Source organism: Chroicocephalus ridibundus, chromosome 20 (assembly GCF_963924245.1).
Source record: "Chroicocephalus ridibundus chromosome 20, bChrRid1.1, whole genome shotgun sequence".
Classification (NCBI taxonomy): Eukaryota; Metazoa; Chordata; class Aves; order Charadriiformes; family Laridae; genus Chroicocephalus; species Chroicocephalus ridibundus.
Window position 1 is genome coordinate 3,736,563 of NC_086303.1, and position 20,159 is coordinate 3,756,721.

General features: G+C 42.8%; 2 protein-coding genes across 16 annotated transcripts; one reads left to right on the forward strand and one right to left on the reverse strand.

Moving 5' to 3' along the window:
* Positions 1-347: 347 nt before the first annotated feature.
* OARD1 (O-acyl-ADP-ribose deacylase 1) lies at positions 348-4,678 on the reverse strand. Of its 4 annotated transcripts, none has more exons than XM_063356884.1 (6): positions 4,530-4,678; positions 2,753-2,820; positions 2,074-2,218; positions 1,863-1,921; positions 1,394-1,506; positions 348-1,074 (listed from the first exon to the last, which is right to left on the reverse strand). In XM_063356884.1, exons 2-6 carry the CDS (start codon positions 2,786-2,788, stop codon positions 972-974), a joined length of 456 nt encoding a protein of 151 aa, XP_063212954.1. In that variant the 5' UTR covers positions 2,789-2,820; positions 4,530-4,678; the 3' UTR covers positions 348-971. The 4 variants fall into 4 exon arrangements, with proteins under 4 accessions (XP_063212954.1, XP_063212953.1, XP_063212952.1 ...); XM_063356883.1 differs by lacking the exon at positions 4,530-4,678 and adding an exon at positions 3,224-3,312; XM_063356882.1 differs by lacking the exon at positions 4,530-4,678 and adding an exon at positions 3,141-3,300.
* Positions 3,561-19,730, forward strand: NFYA (nuclear transcription factor Y subunit alpha). 12 transcript variants are annotated; one of them, XM_063356868.1, is made up of 10 exons: positions 3,561-3,718; positions 6,840-6,961; positions 8,583-8,669; positions 10,949-11,095; positions 12,416-12,547; positions 13,203-13,308; positions 13,823-13,989; positions 14,794-14,967; positions 15,315-15,416; positions 16,191-19,730. In XM_063356868.1, exons 2-10 carry the CDS (start codon positions 6,887-6,889, stop codon positions 16,242-16,244), a joined length of 1,044 nt encoding a protein of 347 aa, XP_063212938.1. In that variant the 5' UTR covers positions 3,561-3,718; positions 6,840-6,886; the 3' UTR covers positions 16,245-19,730. The 12 variants fall into 12 exon arrangements, with proteins under 12 accessions (XP_063212938.1, XP_063212943.1, XP_063212941.1 ...); XM_063356873.1 differs by having other exon boundaries at positions 13,841-13,989; XM_063356871.1 differs by having other exon boundaries at positions 8,583-8,666.
* Positions 19,731-20,159: the final 429 nt, after the last annotated feature.

A 20,159-nucleotide genomic window follows, 5' to 3' on the forward strand; every position in this document is an offset into this window, starting at 1 on the left:
ATAATTCTTCAGAAATGGAACCAAGCTTTCAAAACTCAAGTGTTTACCAATGATTTGATGAACTAATTTGCTTTTGCTATTATTGGTGACATCAAACACCAACCTACACGCAACAGCTCAACCACAAATGCAGTAAAAAAAGAAATGTGAAAAGCAAACCTTAAACTCCATACTATAATGTTTTCCAGCACAACACTTATTCATGTGTGGATTCTCAGAAAAGTGAGTTGTGCAAACTATACCAATTATATAAAATGCACCCACAAGGTGTCTTTACACACCTCCAGCATTCCCCTTCAAACCCCAGTTTCCCACCAGAACACAGCCGCAACACAGACAGACATCGGTAGGCTTTTCAAAAGGACAGTGCTCTGATCTGACAGCAGAGTACTGAAGAGCTATTTATTTAATGTTGGTAGCATGATTCTTAGTGAGTACAATCTCATAACAAAAAATTCTATTTGCGGCCAGAAGGTAGAAATTAGATTTTTAATCCTGTAACGAACAGAGTAAATGAACTGTATGCCATCGCAAAACTCTAACAAAAAAGTGACAGGGCTCCACAGCTCATCATTATCAACCGTTAACTACAAACCAACAAAGACCTAAGCAACAGACAGCTCCGGTTTCACTCTGCACAGGAACTGTCAGCTCTAAGTAGAGGCTCTAGTGCAGGCAGGTGCTCCGTGGAGGACCAGTGACATCTGGCGGCTTGCTGGGACAGACTGGGAACTCCCTGAGGGTTACCACAACACCCCTGCCTTCTTCACAGGCTCCCTGAACACAACATCCCAAATTAGCTGCTCTGGAGCTTTTTTTTTTTTGTTATTAAAAGCCACTGCCACTGATAACACAAGAGTGAGCTACGCTCAGACAAAGAATGTGCTCAGCATGCAGTTTCCCCCCTCATCAGTTAACAGGTTTCCACTCCTGAAAGTGAGGGAAATGGGGCTCTCTTTAAACTCTTTTGCTCACAGACTGTAAACTGTGATCTTTATATCTGTGTCTTCAAACACTTGGTCAAGTATTGCTGAAACTTTATTCCAATCCAGGCCGTCAAGTCCACATCCAATCCTGGAAAATAAGACATCAGAACAGCTGTAATGGCCTCTTCTGGGGTACGCTATGAACGGTTAGCCCCTCAAGCAGCTACAGTTTTACATGGCACTAATGCAGCTCACCATAAAACAACATAATGCAGTTAAAATAAGCAAACAACCAAGCCTGTATGTTTTGCTATCGTCTAAACACACCGTGAAATGCAAATTTCATTTGCACAGTTGAACAGAAGTGGATACTTGAAATCTTATTTCATGGCAGGGGATCACCTCTCAAACATCCTCCTATGCAAAAAACATTCAAGTATTTCCACCGCAGTAACTAATTTTCTTACCTAGGCATGGAAATGTCAGTAACTCCATTGTTTAGACAGTGAGCTTTCATGGCTTCTAAGCTCTTTCGCATACTGTCATATGTCGGTTTGTGAGAAACTTTCTTCTTCGTTATCTAAGCGTAAATGTAGAAAGGTCAGTTGTGCCTGCAAAATTTTCTTTTTAGCAACCACATTTCACTACACTCACACTCCACAGCCAGACTTGCTGCCATGAAGGGAAAATGATTTGGAAAAAGAACTATATTTCACACCTTAAAATAGTGTAATTTAGCAGCTAGTTCTTTGAATTTAAAGTTACATATACATACATGAGAGCATGGCCTCTCCTTAGGTAGCAAAATTTGAGTAATACATCTCACACTTCTTATTTAGAAGAAACTCAAAACTCCCCACAACTATTAAAGCCCTCATCATCATATCTAACAGAGTTTAGTTACGGGAGAATGCCCGAGTAATGTCCCACTCTTACCAGGTAGTAAATATAGCGGTCCTCTCTCTGGAGAACTGCCACCTCCCCAGTCTTCTTTTCTAAAGTAAAGAAATTAAGAAGGTATTTTTAAAGCAGTTACATTCCACTACATAATTCCCCCTACACCCCCAGTAGCTTGGAATACCCTTACTGCCGCAAATCAAGGTTTTCCCTTCAGCTCCTGCATGTCCACCCTACGTGATTCACTCACGTTGATCCAACAGCTCTTGTACGCCTCCAAACTTTTTCTTAAAAAGAACAGCTATGCCTGCACCCATGCGACAGTCCTCGCTGATGCAATGAGCCAACGCATCCGTCTGGGGACATGAGAAAAGGTCCCCCTTAACACACTTGATCTGCAAAACACCACAAAAAGAAGGATAAATAAAAGTAAGCTGAGTGCCGGCTCAGATCAGACAATACTCAGATAACAGGAATCTGGCAAGCCTGTACAGCAAAGAGTGTAAGGGACTGAGTTCAAGATGCAGTTCACAAGTGAATTGGCATGAATTACTAACCCAATATACAGACAACTATCTTTCTATAACGTCAGTTATGAGTAACACATGCCAGCTTAGCAGTTAATTTTAGAAAATCAACACTTAAAATTATGTAGTAGAGAGCACAACTAGATTAGTGCACATCTTCAGCACACTATCGGCGTGTCCGTGTCAGATATCCCCAGACACTCAGTTAAGCAGATAAGCTCTGTGCTGGTGTACAGTATCTGCATCACTAACATAAAAGCACAAGAAATTTAGCATTTTTGGCCACCTTGCTCCAAAAAGCTACACGGCACAGCCAGCTGCCACATTACTAGGGGCAATATGAAGGTCTCTTTACAGAGACACACATCAAGCAGTAGCCCAGGTAACCCAGTCTTTACGCACTCTCTCCTCCTGATCCTTGGAGAAGTGGGTGGCCATGGTAACATGGGCTATGGTGAAGACTCCTCCAGCTGAAAAGATGACAGAGAGAAAAACAAGAGTTATTAGGAACCTCAAACTAGGTAATAAGCTTGTATGACAGAAGATGCAAGACTGAGCCTACTTCCTCTATGGGACAGCTAAAAACAGTAAGACGCCTCAAAACAGAAAAGGAAGAGGCTAGTTACTCCGAATAGCGCGCTGCAAGCTTTCCAGCTGCAGCCCCACAGCTCCAACCCACGAGGTGCAAGGAGGCCCCAGTCCAGGGTCACCACACAACTAGCACCCACAGGCCTTCCATCCTCCTCCGAGCCACCCCTGCCCCTTCAGGAAACCCTTCAGCAGGCCACACCCGCAGGCACGGCGCGAAGAACGAGCCACCGAGCCGGGGCTTGAGCCGCGAAGAACCTCCCCAGCGCTCCCCACATCCGCTACCCCAGCCCTTCCTCCGCTCCGCCACCGCGGCCTTATCGCCACGCCAAAATGGCGGCCGCCGCCCGCCTCTCTAGGCGGGCTGGAGGACCGCCCTCTCTATGATACTCGCCGAGAACATTCCGCAGGACGCCCCCGGCGCATGCGCACGATCCGGCCGAGGGAGGGGGCGGAGCCTCACCCGGCGCTTGCGCAGTGCTGGCGGCGGCGACCCGCGGCGGCGCGCGCACGGCCCGTGGCGCAGGCGCAGTAGGCGCGGGCGGGCGGGGGGCGGGGGGGCGGGGCCCGGCGCGCAGGGCCGCGAGGAGGGAGGGGGCGGGGCCAGGCGGGGCGCGGGGCCGCCCTGCGCCTGCGCCGCCCGTGCCCGCCCCCTCCCCTCGCCTTTGTTCGGGGTTGGGCGCCATTTTGCGCGGCGGCTGAGTGGAGGCGCTGATTGGGTTTCGGGGGCCGGTGGCGGAGCCAATCAGCGCGGGACCCGAACCGGGGGAGCGAGGCACGGTGAGCGCGAGCAGCCAATATGGAGCCCCCGAGCGCCGGCCCCAGCGCCGGGATTGGCGGGGCCGAGTGACCAGTCAGGAGGCCGCTCGTAGGGCCGCGGCCGGCCGGGCGCCGGGGGAGGCCAGGGGACGGAGCCCGGCTCCGCCAGGGGCGGTGGTGTTGGTGGGGAGCCCCGGGAGGAGAGGGCCCTGGGCCGGGATACGGGAGATGGCGGGGCGGTGGTGGAGGTGAAGGTGCGGCCGTGGGCCGGGCCGCTGAGGGGAGGCGCGCGGTGGGGCCGGTCTCCCCCGGTGGGGCCGGCGCCGTGCGGGGCCACTGGGACGGGAGCCGGCAGGGCCCCGCCCTTCCACCGGGCGGGCGGGGGGAGCGGAGCGGGCGAGCCTCCCCGCCGGCCCCGCTGTGACAGATGGGCCGCGGGCAACCCGGGCCGCCCCTCCTCCTTCCCCCCTCCTCCTCCTCCTCCCCGCCTTGCCCGGGGGAGGCGGGGGGGAAGGCGGCGAGTGTGCGCCGAGGGCAGGTCGCTGCCCCCCCCTTCCTCTTCCCCGCGGCTGCCGGTGAAGCGGGTGTGCAGGGCCCCCCCACCCCGCCTCCCCTGAACGCACCTGGGCGCCAAATGCCGCCAGCCACGTGCTCCTCTGTGAGGAGAAACTGCCCTTTCTGCCCGTTTTTTTCCCCCCTTTGCTTTGTCCTCGCTGAGCTGCAGGGCATCGCCTCTGCCCGAGCACATCGTCCTCTGCCCGCCGAGAACATCCCCGGTGTGAGGCATTCGGCAATAAAATGAAAACGTCCCTGGGCGAACGCCCTGACTCACAAGTTTGATAAGGAGGTCGGAAACAAAATCTGGGTAGCGCATCTTTTATCCTGCCGAGCAGTGGGAGTTGTGACTGTGGCCTTATTGTCCCTCTCTGGGTTGCTGTTTAGTTAAATCCTGTCCTTGGCTTGGCGTGGTTGTTCTGTCCTCCGCTGGTGTCCTTCGAGGACAAGGATCATGTGGGTGGACTGACAGGGTCTGCCCTAGAAACTTCTGCCGATTTAGTAATGTTCTTCCAGGGCGCAACACATTTTAAAATGATGCTTTCACGCTGGCTCAAGTCCTAGCACAGTTTGTCATGCTAGTTTGTTCTTATCATAGCTTATTTGCCAAGAGAACTGTTGTTGATGCAGCTCCTATGGCTTCGTTTGTATGTATATGAAAATATGCCGATAGAACGAGAACACAAAGTCATTTTCAGCGCAGACAAGGGCCTGGTGAGGAGGAGCCGAGTGGTGAGATCAGCGGTGGGAGGAGCGTGCCATTGAAGCAGATGACTGATCTTTAAAATTTAACTTTGATACAGTAACGCTGGTGCTCTGTGTTTTCATGAAGGGAATGAAATAATCCCTGGGAGGACTATGATCCGGCACATGTAAAATCTTTTGTTTGTAACTTTGGCTAGCCACAGCTAATGAAGAGAGTTAGGATTACAATGCTGCTAATATTTTAAGTAAACAAGACAGGGGCTTGATGCGGGGGTCTGTGAAGAAGCATTCCCAAGTTAGAGCTATGCCTGCACTTGATTATTGGTTGTGGCGTTGAGGAAGCCAGAGAACTCTTGGCACATATGGATTACTGGTATCCTGTGCTTGCTATTGAAGTACTTCCCTGAAGAATGAAATGCAGGAGCTGTTTTCTGACAGGTCCCATGGGCGTTTAGGGCAGAAATTAAGTATACGGTGCAAAATTGAAATAAGAACCTTGGTAGACAGCATCATCTTCAGAAATAATGTTTATCATCTTTTATTCTGTCAGGCTGTGAAAAACTGTTACTAAATGGGCCAAGGAGAGAGATAAAATTGCAGTAAAATGTAGTGCCTTTCAGTGCTATGACACAGATATCTGTGATCTCCAGGGTTAGTGTCACTACATCCCTAATCCGAACGAAAGAGCTGATAGGGACTAAGGAGGTTCTTACATTATTATGGCTGAGTATTGTGCCGCCTGTAACGAGCATCCTTCTGGTCTGTCATGACAGGTTAATAGTTTATTTTTGTAGGTAAGCAACAACTGGTGATAACGTGCAAGAGAACAACGAAATGTAAAATCATTCTGTGTTTTCCTAGGTCACGGTGAGGAATAAGTTGATGCAAAAAATGAAGTGTTCTTAAGATAAATGCAAGACACTGAAGTACAAAGGATGTTTTAAAGTTAAAGAGCAGGCAGTGTGAGAGGTGTCATTACAGTAGTAACCACAGCAACAGTTACAGTTAGTTTAAGTTGTGAATAAATTTTGTGTGCATTTCTTTGAAAACTGAAGGGGCCTGTTTTTTTGTTGCTTTAGACTTCAAAGATTAAAGTTACAGGCTGCTTTTTCACTAATGTAGCAGGTTCTTGTTCAGTCATAGCATAAATCAAATACCTCATTAAAAGCAATAGTAAGAATTCTTCCCTTGTTGATCAACTGAGAAGAGATGTGAGGGAGAAGGAGGTAATGGAACTAAGTCTTTTATTTCAACAGTGTGTTCTTCATATGTGTAGGCAAGTGTCCAAGAAATGAGAGGCAGTAAAAGGATGGAAGCACTGAGAAGTCTGCTGGCTATTCTCAAATTTATGAAAGTAGGAAGAGAAGAAAGAGATATGAGGAGGGAGCGCTACGTAGTCAGGGTAGGAGAGACAGTTTCACTAAGCGTTGTTGAATTCTTGAAATGTAGTTTGATTTTTTTATACCTAAACTTTGTATCTTGTGAATTTTTTTTATTGATAACACGCCTGTCCTCCACCAATGTGCAGCGTAGGCAACTGTCTATAGCCCAGAATACACAGGCTGGAGGGGTAAAACATGAAGATAAACAGGTTCATAGCTGCTATCTGATTCACTGAGGACAATGACAGAATTGAGATACTTTCTGCTTCTCAGTCAAGTTACATGTTCTTGAAATTACAATTCTAATTTTGTTACTCAATGAAAGTAAGGTGACATTATGAAAGAGGTAGGTCCTTGATTAAACAGCGGTTCTTACTGTGTGATCGTGACCTCAGTGTCAGCAGATGGTTTGCTTTTCCGCTACTGTATGATAATTCTAATCTTCAAACCTTGGGACAATAATCACATGGTGTTTTTTTTTTTTTAACTTGTCTTGCCAGATACACAGACCGAGGTGTGCCTTTTACTGTCTTGGAACTGAAGCGCTATGGAGCAGTACACAGCGAATAGTAACAGTTCCACAGAGCAGATCGTTGTGCAGGCTGGACAGATTCAGCAGCAGGTATGGAAGGCGATAGCGGGTGAGCTGGCATCGCCAGTGCCGAGTTACAAATCTGTTTGTACTTCTTAGTTTCACAGAACCAGCAAGACGCTTCTCGATACGGTCTGGATATGTGTTTACCTGACTTGACTTGAAGTCAGAGGAAATATGTTTTAAAAAGCCCCGCAAACTTATTATTAAATTCTTAAAATTGCAGGTATACAAGTTAACCACATTTCAGTGTAGCAGGGAGTTTGCAAACTGGTAGTGACATCCTCGCTGAAAATGGAGGAATCAGAATCTTAATCCAAACGGTCACACAAGGAACAATGTAGATTACCCCCAAAATTGAAATAGGTTTTGTTCAAGCCCACAGAGGCTTTCTCCAGCTTTCTCAAAAGAAGTATTTATTGAGATATTTTGTTTTAGAACTGCAGATGGATCAAAATGAACACACAGTACAAGAATTGCAAGAAAGCATGTAGCTTGTGATGAATTAACCCATTCTAGAAAGAAGTTTCTAGTTCTGTTATAGTGTGCAGATGAGTAGGGCTGTTTTTTTCTTGAGGGCTTATAGATTTTTGCTGTGGTTAAGCTTCACCCATTCAGGTATAGTGATGCATTTTCAGATGAGCTGTGCTGCTGTTAAATTTTTGTTGCATCTTATGTTTATTCTATTTAAAGGCAAGAGGAGTTTCTTAGTTTGTCATGCAAATAAATGAGCTGCTGGATTGTATTTTCAGTGAGATACGCTTCGCTTTCTCATCAGCCTGTTTGTTTGACAGCAGGGACCAGCTTCTTCCACTGAAGTTGACTTTTTCAGTAAGGTTGTACTTGACCTTAAAACATGATCTATTAAGAATTACCAAATATACCTGCTTCCAGCAGATAACCAAAGATACATTTGGTTTTATTGTCACCTCGTAGGTAAATGGGAGGTAAAAACATAACTTGGCTTGTTACATTTTTAGTACATGCACAGCCTGTGCTGTATTTGACATGAAACGTTTTTCTAAAATAATTTAACGGGCCTGTTGTATGCAGCTTTTAATAGAGAGATGTCCTTCATCTCCCAAATGCGAACATAGTTAACACAGGTTATTTTGGGACTCTCACTAAAGAGGCTAAAGATAGAAAAGGCTTTTGGATTTCACTGCTCTTGCAGCCTCTCAAGATTGTCCTTCAAGGTCAGTGGTGGGAAGCCCTTGATGTGGGGGTGACACAGATGAAGCTTAGACTGTGGTCATCTGTGCTGCTGCTCTGTGCAGAATTTATGGCCTTTATTGTAACTAACAAGTGACAAAAATCTGGAACCCCTTCACAGTAAGAAACCTTGGCAGTGAAGGGAAACATTAAGCAAAAAGGTAGCAGTCTAAAACGCTGAAGCTGAGATTTTAAATTCTGCAAAATAATCTCTCCTGTTCTTTGTAAATTATTTTTGCTTGGCATATTGAAGCCTGTCAGTATCCTATGCAGTTTTGTTGGTATGCCGTTCTTAGGTTTGCTAAACGTATTCACAGTCCTTATGTTCCAAGAGCAGTGTGTATGAAGTTTAAATTCACCCTCTTCCAGCAAAGTGTCGTTGTCTCTTGTCAGACCTGTGCATTTCCGTGTTTCAAGCTATTCCTGTTCCTATTCCCAGCAGCAGGGTGGTGTCACTGCTGTCCAGTTGCAGACTGAGGCCCAGGTGGCATCCGCCTCAGGCCAGCAAGTCCAGACCCTCCAGGTAGTGGTGATCTCTCTAATTGTGTTTGTGAGCACTGCATGACTCTCACCATCGCCACATATCTAATGCTGTGTTTTTTCCAGGGTTTGAAATAGGAACAGGAAAATTTGTCAACAGTAGTATCTCTGCTTTATGCTAGTTGTAGGGTTTTCCATGAAGAGCATGGGGTTATAGCTTTCCATTGGATCTCGGGTGCATGCCAGAAACCCTGATGCATTCATGAATTCCTGCTGCTGCAATTCTGAAAGTGAATAGTGGTTGAAATGAGATTTAAAAGGAAAAACCACCAAGATCAGGAAGTAACAGTCAAGAGATATAACCCAAAGTAGTTTCAAGAAGATTAGATTTCTGATATCCACTGGGAGTAGTTCTCTGTTTTCACTACGTGAAAGACATAGAAGTGGTGGATGACCTACCAGCTTGAAGAGTGAAACTTCTTGTCTGTGATTAAAAAGGGCACCTGGGGACAATATTGGCTTCTGTGGGACTGAGAGATACGATTTCTTATTTACGTGTGAACAACTCAGGGAAACCCAGGACAAGTAGGTATCCTAACAGTGAATACATCCCAGATTGGAAAGAAATGCAAGGTTATTTCAAACCCTGATTTATTTCAATGTGAAGTATTTTCTGTCTTGTAAACTTCATTTCGTTAGCTCATGTATGAGGCTTTTAAAGGAGTTGATAAATCCTGGATGGCTGTAGCAGTTTAGTAGTTCACTGAGTGGTTTGGTTTTGTTTGTTTTTTTAATTCTTCGGAGGAGGAGAGTTCCAAGAGGCCAGAATGGTCTTGCCAGCTGTAAAGTTGAACACAGCATTTTTTATGTTCAGAGTTAAAATATGAAAAGCTGACTGACTTGAATTGCTTGGGTCACTATGGCCTCCTGGTCATCACCATGTGTCCTCCCACCGCTTTTCTTTTTCTTTTTTTTTTTTGCTTGCTCTAATACATTAACAAGAATCCTGGAATGTATAATTTTTTTTCTGCTTATTGGATATTGTACTGCTGACTGTGCTTCTCTGTGGCTGACATGAGCATGTTTATCTCTCTCTCTCTGTTGTAATTCAAAAGTACTACAGAATTTTGTTAGGGACTTGTATGCAATAGTTACAAGGTTGAGAAACAGAACAGTGTCGCAAGGGTATCAGGTGACGTGTAAAGTCACAGTATTCTATGCAGGGCGTTGATCACTGGGGTACAACTGTGCTTGTTTCTGTGGATGTGTTAGCATATAATTCACTAAGGTATTTGAACTATGCAAAGTGAAGCATTTTTTAGGTAGTTCAGTATGTGCTGAAAATCTGTGCTGCTCTTCAGCCTGGTTATCGCATATTCTTGAAATTTACAGGTAGAAAACCCAAGAACTCAGTGACTTTTTATCATGTTGTGTTGCTCTTGTTTCCAAACAACTCGGAGCGTGATAAAGCGTAATTGATTGCCTGGTGCATAAGACTCATTTCACATTTAAGCTGTGGAGGTACAATGTTTTCAAAGATATATTTTGAGGAGTTTGGGGACTTAGTGTGTGAGGGTGTTTGAACAGACAGGTTTTCTCCTTGCTTTTCTTCTCATTGGCCTTTTCCCTAGTGACCAGAGACATACCTGGTCCAAGAGTCCAGAGACTCTTATGCCGAATTTATAAGTCTGCTCTAAGCGTTGTTGGGCCAAGACGTAGCTGCTGCTCCTTTTTTTCACTCTTCCTTACTGAACTACATTTTGTCTTGTTGCGTTTATAATTTCACTTAATGAGCATGACAAGATTCTCTAAAAGCATTGCATGCTATATATTGGTTAGGAAATGGAAATGTTGTAAGCGTGTAATTGGAGAGAGCTGAAGCTACCTCGGAATCTCTCTGTGAGAATAGCTTATTTAGAGCGCTTTCTCATTAGAAACCCCAATTAAAGATTAGTAATAGTGATGTGGATAATAAAGCTTCTTTTATTACACTTTGCTCTCAGGCTGTGCATGAAGATAGTTATTGTCTCTGGAAAATTTAGCTGTGCTTTCCGTGCTTTATTGCAATTAGACTTGGAAGTTTTGGTTAGACTGCAACAGAAAAAGATAATTTACTAAATCCAGAAGCACATCACGGAAAAAGTTTTAGAAACTAAAGATATTTAATGCCAATTGTGAACCCAGGTTAGTGACTGTTGCTCAGGTTCTCTGGTCGCCGCACTAAAATAGGTAAGCACTTAGCCGCATGTGGTAGCCACTTCAGTCTCTGGCTTCATGTCACCAGACTTTTTCATTGTTCTGTTTGTTTTTCCTCCTGTTTCCCAGGTCCAGGGTCAACCGCTGATGGTCCAAGTAAGCGGAGGCCAGCTGATCACATCGACCGGGCAGCCGATCATGGTGCAGGCTGTGCCTGGGGGTCAGGGCCAGACGATCATGCAAGTCCCAGTTTCTGGAACACAGGGACTGCAGCAGGTGAGATAACCCTCATTTTATTAAAGAGAAATTGCAGAGAGTGAACTGTGATGTTCTCACCTTGTCAGATAGTACATTTGCCTTAGCACTTTTAAAATAAACTGGGCAAAGAGAGTTGTTCTCCAGCTATGGATCTGGCAGTGAGCTGTGTGTTAAGAATGCAATGAAAATTCTTTGTATATTTGATTTTTGTATTTTACGGGATGGTGCAAACCTTTTAAATGAAGTCCATTAAAATACAGCTGGAGTTAGTTTGGGTTTTTTGGTTTGTTGGGGTTTTTTTGTTTTTATTTTAACTGGCCCTTGCAGTACAGTGGTGATCTGGTGCCTACTCAATTTACGGCTCAGAAAGAGGGTGGGGTTTTTTAAATTTATTTAAGAAAGCTTCTTGAAAATAACTCTTGTGCTTGAGTTCATCTAATATGTGATGGCTGAAGGTGAATTTAAATGGTTCTATTGCACAGAAGGTAATACTGTAGAAGGTATAGAAGGTGGATTTTATTAGAAGCAATTATTTTGAAATATTTGTCTAAAAGACAGTTTTTAAATTTAAAGAGGTGCTCAAAGTGTGTTCCTCAATAGCAAAGGGAGAACTGTAACAGTGGCATAATGACAGTGTTCTAGTGATTTGAGAACAGGATCTAGGAATTAAGTTCAGCATAGTCCAGGAAGGCATACGATGTCTTGGTGTTTTGAGAGACTTATTTAGTGTTTATTTAAAATTTCTTTTGTTGAAAAACAATATATTTTGTCTTAGGTTCTTTATGGTCTGGTTGTTGGAGGGAAATCCATAACTGGGTTTTTAAGTACAAACTTCAAACCACATTCCAGTTCCTTTTTTTTTAATCTAAGAAACATTCCTCGGTGGTGGAAAGACTTCTCTGCAAAGCTGAAGACAGCTTTTATAGATACCCAGGAGTACTTCTGTATGCTGGATAATTAACACTCTACAGAGATCTTAAATCTTAGTTCTCTCTCTTTTTTTTTTTTTTTTTTTTTACCACCAGAGTATTATTACTCCTAGTTTCATGTGAATAATTTATTTCTTTTGACCATTTTCTTGTGTAAGCAGTGGAGAACTGGTTGGGCATAATGACGTTAGCATGTTATATTTCCTCTCTTCTGTATGGCTGTGACTGCTGTGTCACAGGGAGGAATAAATTAAAGCTCTTCATTTTAAAATGGAACAAGCAAAGAATCAGTGCTTTCTTTTTCTCTGCAACAGTAAATCATCCTCAGAGATGGTTTGGTAATGCTGAGGCCAAGGAGGGAGAAATAAGAGGCATAGTTAATGTTCCTTTCTGACTCTTTCTTCCACAGATTCAGTTGGTCCAGCCAGGTCAGATTCAGATTCAAGGTGGGCAGGCTGTGCAGGTACAGGGGCAGCAGGGCCAGACCCAGCAGATCATTATACAGCAGCCACAGACTGCAGTTACTGCTGGCCAGACACAGGTAACTGCACCAGCATGAAAGGGTTTTCTTGAGAGAAACAGGAAGAGAAACTTGACAAATGACTTAAGGTGTGGTTAAGTAAAAAAAAAAAAAAGGGGGAAAAAAAAAAAGGAGGAATTATTCGTATTGAGGAGAACTTGAGAATAAATTTCATCTGTTTGTAGTGTTTTCATGCATAACTCTGGGGCAGAACAGATAGATTGCATGTTTTTATCCATTGTGTTTCTGTATTTTATTGGTTCATGGTGGTTTTTGTCTATTTGTTGAAATTTGAAAACATGAAGTATTGGTAATTTCATACTTGCGCCATTTTGTGAAGTAGTCTAGTCATACCTGGGTTTTCTGCTGATTCTGTTGATTAGGACCAAAATTAAATTTCTGAGCAGAATAGTTCTTCCTTTAACATATTCATAGTGAGATGGGAAACGTAGAACCTGTTTCTTTCAATATTAAATACTAGACTGTTAGAAATGTGTGCTATAGGTGTTTTATCCACAGTTCAGTTGGTTTGTCCTCCATCCTATTTCTTGATGCTGTTAATAAAGCAAAAGAAATAGATGCCTGAAACACCTAAAGCACCATGTGTTAATTCAGGAAATGTAAAATTTGAAAAATAAGCAGTTTGTAAAGTTACTTTGTTCTTTGTTTTGTTTAGACTCAGCAACAAATAGCAGTTCAAGGACAACAGGTAGCACAAGCAGCTGAAGGCCAGACCATAGTCTATCAGCCAGTTAATGCTGATGGAACCATTCTCCAACAAGGTATGAGCTTTGGTGTGAAAAGAACCAGGACTTCTCAATATCTCTTCAATAGGTTTTTATTGCACTGTAATTATTGTCCAAGAAAACATTGAGTTGCAATGCTAGTAGTGCTGTGATACGAATTGTTGGCATAGTGAATGGAAGAAGAGGTGTTTATATTATTATACAGGAATTCAGTCTGCAGTTCTTTCCCCAGAAGAATAAAAACAGTCACTTTCCTTTGGCAAGGACTATTAGAATAGAAACACTTGACTTTGCTTTTATGCGTTAGAGCACATGATGTCTTATCTGACACTGGGATTACTGTGCAGATACAAATGCAAAATACAGGAAGTATGAGGACGAGGTGATAGAATTTAGTTAATAACTTGCAATGTTTTTCTAAATTTTTTTTGCATGTTATGGAAGGATGAATGAGTAAAAAAACAGAAGTGGGACTAATGGTGTTCCCTTCTTTTTGTGTGCGTGTTTTTGGTTTGGTTTTTTTTTTCTTTTGTGTTTTATTTTCTTAAAGTTACAGTCCCTGTTACAGGCATGATCACCATTCCAGCAGCCAGTTTGGCTGGAGCGCAAATTGTCCAAACGGGAGCCAACACCAATACAACCAGTAGTGGACAAGGGACTGTCACAGTGACCCTGCCAGTTGCTGGAAACGTTGTCAATTCAGGTGGAATGGTTATGGTATGTATTTTCACTTTCCATTGATATTTTTAAAGGATGAGGTTTACGATGTCTGTACACAAACTGTTTTCTGAGATTCATGTCACCTTAATGTGGTCAGACTTCTCAGTAGCTACCATTAGTTTAAAGTTTAAACAATACAAGTTTTCGGTTTTCATGGCCTGTGTCCTATTGCGATCTATGTATTCTGTACTCTGTTTTTGCCCACAGCAGATTATAGAGTTCAGAAATCTAGAAACTGAAATTCAAAACAAGCTGTTAACTGAGAACTGAGCTTTAAAAAGATTGAATCAACTGTTGCTTTTCTGGAGGATCCCTTAGTATTTGTTTCTCTAAATCATAAGAGGGCTTTTTCTGCCAATTCTTCTTTCTTTGTAGTGTGATGCCTTTTGACTTGAATTTTATTTTGTCCCCACTAGATGTCAGCAGCTCTACAAGTAATATTTGCTTAAGAAATGCTCTGAAATTATCATATAAATTAAATAAGTGATAACCAAAAAGAAAGGGAAGCAGTGGGCATGTCCTGTATGCTTAATTGTACAAGAAGCAGTAACATGGTCATAGAATTATATATGATAGAAATTTTACCATAATAAGAAAAAAGTGAAGCACGACTGATATGTAATTGATTTGTTTAAATTTGTTCTGCAGTTTGAAAACAACTTTCAATTTAAGTAGGTGCATTATCTGAACAACAAAAAAAAAAAAACCAAACTTTCCATTTTAACATTTTTTAATTACTTTTTTTGCATTCACTTTGTGTTCTGAGCTACAAGTACTAAGAACATATTCTTCTCTGCACAGATGGTACCTGGAGCTGGATCAGTACCAGCTATCCAGAGAATACCTTTGCCTGGAGCAGAAATGCTGGAAGAAGAGCCCCTCTATGTAAATGCCAAGCAGTATCACCGGATCCTTAAGAGGAGGCAGGCGCGTGCTAAGCTTGAAGCGGAGGGAAAAATCCCCAAAGAAAGAAGGGTAAGAATATAACTCGGATCTAATACAGGGTTGCTCTATGAGAAAAGCACAGAAAACCACCTCTGCTGGAAAATGAGGACCAGAATCTTAAAGTGTTCTTCAATTTTTTTTTTTATTTTTTTGTTCGTAAGCTAGTCCCTTGGTGGCAGTCTTGCTTCCTTTGCATGCTTTTAGTTGTTGCATATGTATATTGCAAATGGGCATTTACTGTAAACACCTTCTCTCTGGGGATGGGAGAAGGATGCAGACTGGGTAGGCTTTTCTAGCAGTCGGGAATTTCCCCTCCTGGAAGTGCTGAACTGGAAATAGTAGGCTGGTCTCTCATTACCCCCTTCATACTGTTGCAGAAATACTTGCATGAATCTCGGCATCGCCATGCCATGGCCAGGAAGCGGGGAGAAGGTGGACGTTTCTTCTCACCAAAGGAAAAAGACAGCCCTCATATGCAGGTGGGTAACATTTTATCTGTTGTTGGCACAACTGCCACTTTCAGTTCTTCAGAATACACTTTAGAGGTGTTTTTGTACTGTTTCATTTGTTCTTGGACTAGGCTGCTGACCTTCCTCCCTCTCTACCTTTGAATTTATATTTCAGACATTATAAAGAAACCTTCTCTCACTTCTTATAGACAGCAAGTGTCTGTTTGCCTTGAGTAATTAAATTATAGTAATGTTGATAGAAACGTATACACTTTGTTTTGCAAACGAAGAATGCATGTATTTATTTGTCCTAACAAATGCATCATTTGCAGCCTTTCTCATTGCATACCAGAAGTATTTTTTTTAGGACATGAACTAAAGGTACAGACACCTTATCTTTCATCCGACAGAAAATTAAAAAATGTGAATATCTGATTCTTAGCTGCATATTGATTTACATAAAAAGCGCAAGACAGGTTTTCAAAGGAAGGGACACGATAGAGCAGAACGAGCAAATTCTGTTATTGATTAGTGCTTTAAAGCAGTCCTGTGGCTTTAGTGGAGTGGAATCCTTCCCAAATACTAGACCAGTGTTAGGTTTTCCCTATTGCCAGAAACAACACATTACTAGGAACTATTAAGATTTATATATCCCGTTCTCTGACACTGGCCTGTAAAACCCAGGGAAAATATGACACGATCAAGGGAGGAGGCAGGAGTATCTCTTGATAGTTGTGTGTGATTCTCTCTGCTATTATGGAAAAATGTTGAAGTTACAACATGGTATGTGTTTTGTATCTATAGGATCCAACTCAGGCCAATGAAGAAGCAATGACACAGATGATCAGAGTCTCCTAACCACTGCTTAAAGAAAAAAAATAATAACTGAGTGGAATTCCCGTCCCTTCTGCAAGTCTGTCCTACCTTTCCAGTGTATCAAGCAAGTCTTTCAATGGGACAATCGCCATATCACAGCCTATCCTTTTCTACAGAACAAGCACCACGTTTTCAGTACATGGTCGAGATTTTAACTGCAGTTGACTCAACAAATGGAAACTTAACGACACTCTTGGTATACTGTTCTGATCCAGCGCAGGGATTTCGGAGGCTGACTGCTCATGCCTTTCTTTTTCTTTTAAACATCTCTTGTGTTAAGATTGGCCATGGGTGAGAGTGTGCCACTGACTCAGTGATCAGCAATAACTCTGGCATGCTGAAGCAGGGCCAGCAAAGACCTCTTGGACATACGGCCCTTCTGTACAGAGACATAATCCGGTTTATAGCAACCAGCTGTGGCGCAGCTTCACCACAGTACTTTGTTTTCCCAGCAGAGACTTGTTATTTACATGCACTCTTTACACTTTCGGAATTTTATGGTCAACTGAACTGCTTCCTGTTGTTGCATCTGCACTTCTGAAACTGGCAGAAACTGAAGGAGGTTCTTTGAAGTTCCACCTTGTAAAATATGTAAACAGCAAGCTCTTCTCTGGGAAAAGTTCAGCTGTCCAGTCACAATGATAGAAATATCTCAAGACGATTGCAGGATTTAATATATTGTGTATCTGTTCCAAGAAGGGAGAGGGTGATGTGAGGATAAGGATTTAACTAGTAAAAGCAATCTCTGGATGTTTTTTGGTATGTTTATTGCCAGTAGTTGTTGCTTTGGAAGAAAAGTAGATGCTAGTATAAAAAGGATTAAAACTTATAAGTGAGTCTCTTCCAAAGGATTTTGTTGGGGTTTTTTTATTCTGCCTTCTAACCTGCAGTCCAGTGCATGGTTCCTCCAAAACACGTAAAATCTGCAATCTCAGAGTGATAGCACTTGACCATCTTTGTGATGGCGTTTCTTCATGTCTGTTCTAAATCCGTTCTACAATTCTCTCATTCTGCACGGGGTGAGGGATTGTTTCATGACAGCAGAAGCATAGGGCAGCTCAGCTCAGCTCATCCTGATGTAACTGAACTGTTAGACAAATGAAGGCAGGTATTGATGAACCTTTCAGGCTTTTAATAGACTATCCTCTTTAAATAAATAAAAAAGTGGCGCTTAATGAAGGAGGAGTACTTGTATTTAAAAAAAAATATTTCATGATCTATATCTGGCTTCTGGCTGAGTATCTTGACAAAACATGTCTTGATCTTTAATTCCTTAGCTCATTACAGATTTTAAGCTTGCTCCATTCTTACTAATTTGAAATTTGGTGATGGAAGCTGTAATGCTTATTTTAACAGTTGATACTTGCATCTTTCCATTCCCGTCTCCTCCGATCTTGAATAAGTTTTACAGGCTCTCTATGTATCACTTGCATGCTATAGTCCTATTGCTTCCAATTTTTGTGTTCTGTAAAACATAAAAAATGCATCATGTCAGTTAAGCATGGGATTGGAAGTACAGCCAGGCGTTGTCACTGAGGGAGATCTTAATGAACCTGAATAGGTAAAGTGTGAGGTGTGTGTTTTTGAGGAAGGCATCCAAGGACGGGAGAGACTGCTTTAGATTCAGTGAACTCTGTTTTCAAATGGGGGTGGGGGGACGGACACGAAAAATACATCCCATATTGTCACCCTCTTATGTTTTTCCCATTTACTGAAAGCTTATGACTAAATGCAAAATGGAGGACAAATTAGCAAGTTATAGAAGGCTGGGAGGATACAAAACTACACAGCCTTGAACATTCTATTTATTTGGATAAAAGAGAAAAATACTAGACCTAAGAGTATGAGAAGATGGGAAGGAGTGCAAGAGGAGTGAGCAGAAATGTGGATAAATGTTAGATTCTACCTTGCCAGCAGGCAATCTTGGAAGAAGAGCGTGCCTGTCTAGATGCTAAGGATGACAATGTTTAGGTCAGCCATCCGTGGAGTTACGTAGCCAGTGAAAGAACAAAGCAGAAATGCAGATTTGGTATTTGTAGTTAGGCAGCTGGATTTCCTAAATTGAGTTCCGTTCATTTTCCTTCTGAATTTTTAGTTCCATGCTCTTACTCTTACCACAGCTGACATGGTGAGAAAGAAACTGTTCAACACCCGGTGGCACCTGCAGCTATGGGAGGAGATGGCCTACTACTTGATGTGCAAATAAATCCGCTCACAGATCTTACATTAGGATTTTTTTCTAATGATTCAAAAGGCATTTGCTTACCTCCGTTGCATTGATGGCATCTTTGGTGCCTTTGGTTGCTTCCGCCTTAAAATACTTGGCCAATTAGAGCATGGTGCTTATTTTCTTCAGTTGGCAACTATGAAATCCTCACCTAGCATTTCTGCGAGGTCACCCATTTCAGGAAATATGTAGCTCTCTTAGTGAAGGAGTAACAAAACATTTGCTTTAGTTGAATTTGCAGCATTATTGTAAATATATATATTTTTTTTAGATCATCTGTACATTTTGTCAGTGTTGGAGGAGTATTTCTGTGCTGGAGTAAGACAGCTTCTCCGTAACGTGTCTGCTCTTCAACTGATGGCTCATCTCTGGAGAAACCCCTTTCAGAGCTGGAAGTTAGGGAAGCAAGATTATTGCTCTGACATAGGTATTTTTTTTAATGAGTAATTACTTCTTTTCTTAAAGAACGTGTAAACTTCTTCAAGACAGCTAGAACTTTTTTCCCAATAAGCCTTTCATATATAGGTTCTCTGATCCGTTGTTGTAGAACGTGTATTAAGACCTATGGATTTGTGTTATGTAGAAAGTCTTATCGTTAATATTTTAAATAGTGATGTGAAAGCCTGAGTGCTACTGTCATATTTTTCATTTGCTTTGGGTTACGTGTATTCACTTCTAAAAGTAGTGTTTGCTTGGTGAGATTGGAGTTATTGGTCAACACCATGTTACCAAAAAAAGTCTGCTTTCTTTTCCTGTGCAAATTTGTTAAATTGGAGACATCATCAAGTTCAAACCTCTCTAGTAATTCTATGAGAATTCTTTGTGGATTTGCTACACTTGAGCAAAAACTCCACCCTGGGAGCGCATAAAGGAGTGGATGAGGATAAAAGAGGCTTGGGGAGAAGGAGGAACGTGGTCAATAGACCCAGAGAGCGTTGGAGCCGCGAACTGATCAAAAACGAGTTTTCTATGAGTGTAAGAATGGGATGTGGAAAACGGTCCTCAAGTGATGCTAAATGGCTTTAAGGCCTTGCATGTGAAAAAGAGGGGGGGGGAAAGGAAATCTTTTCTTTGCGAATGGGTGTGGGAGGGTACCGAGATTAATGTAATGTAAGGCAATGTTTGTATATAGTTAAAAGTTTATAATTTTTTTTATATGATGCCTTTTTTCAAGTGTATTTTGGTCTTTAATAGATGCAATTGTAAGTACTGTGTACACTATCCAGCTAATAAAAATTTATAAACAGAAAAACAAGCTTTGGCCCTGTCTTTCAGACCTTGTGCTCTTTCCAGTCCAGTGGCAGCAGTGACGGGAAGCGGTGAGGGCAGGGCAGTGGTTTTAGAACTGCTGAGAAACGCCTACGCAGCTGGCGAACCTTCCTGCCCTCCACGAAAGCAGGGAGGAGAAGGGGTCACCTCTGCCTCCCCCTTGGGGATGGCTGGGTGTGCCTGCTTCCTATCTGCCCACACATCTTGGTGTCCATTTTCCCCTCCATCCCCACCACGCCATGTTGCTGCCTGAGGGGACTGCTCTGCCCGCCCCTGGGGCTGGGCTGCTGGAAGCTGATTGGCTGAGGGAAGCTGGGGTGTCCTACTGTAGGTGCTCATTGGATGGATGTTGCCCTGGGGCTCTTCTGATTGGCTGGTGCAGAGGGCCTCCATCTTGCCCT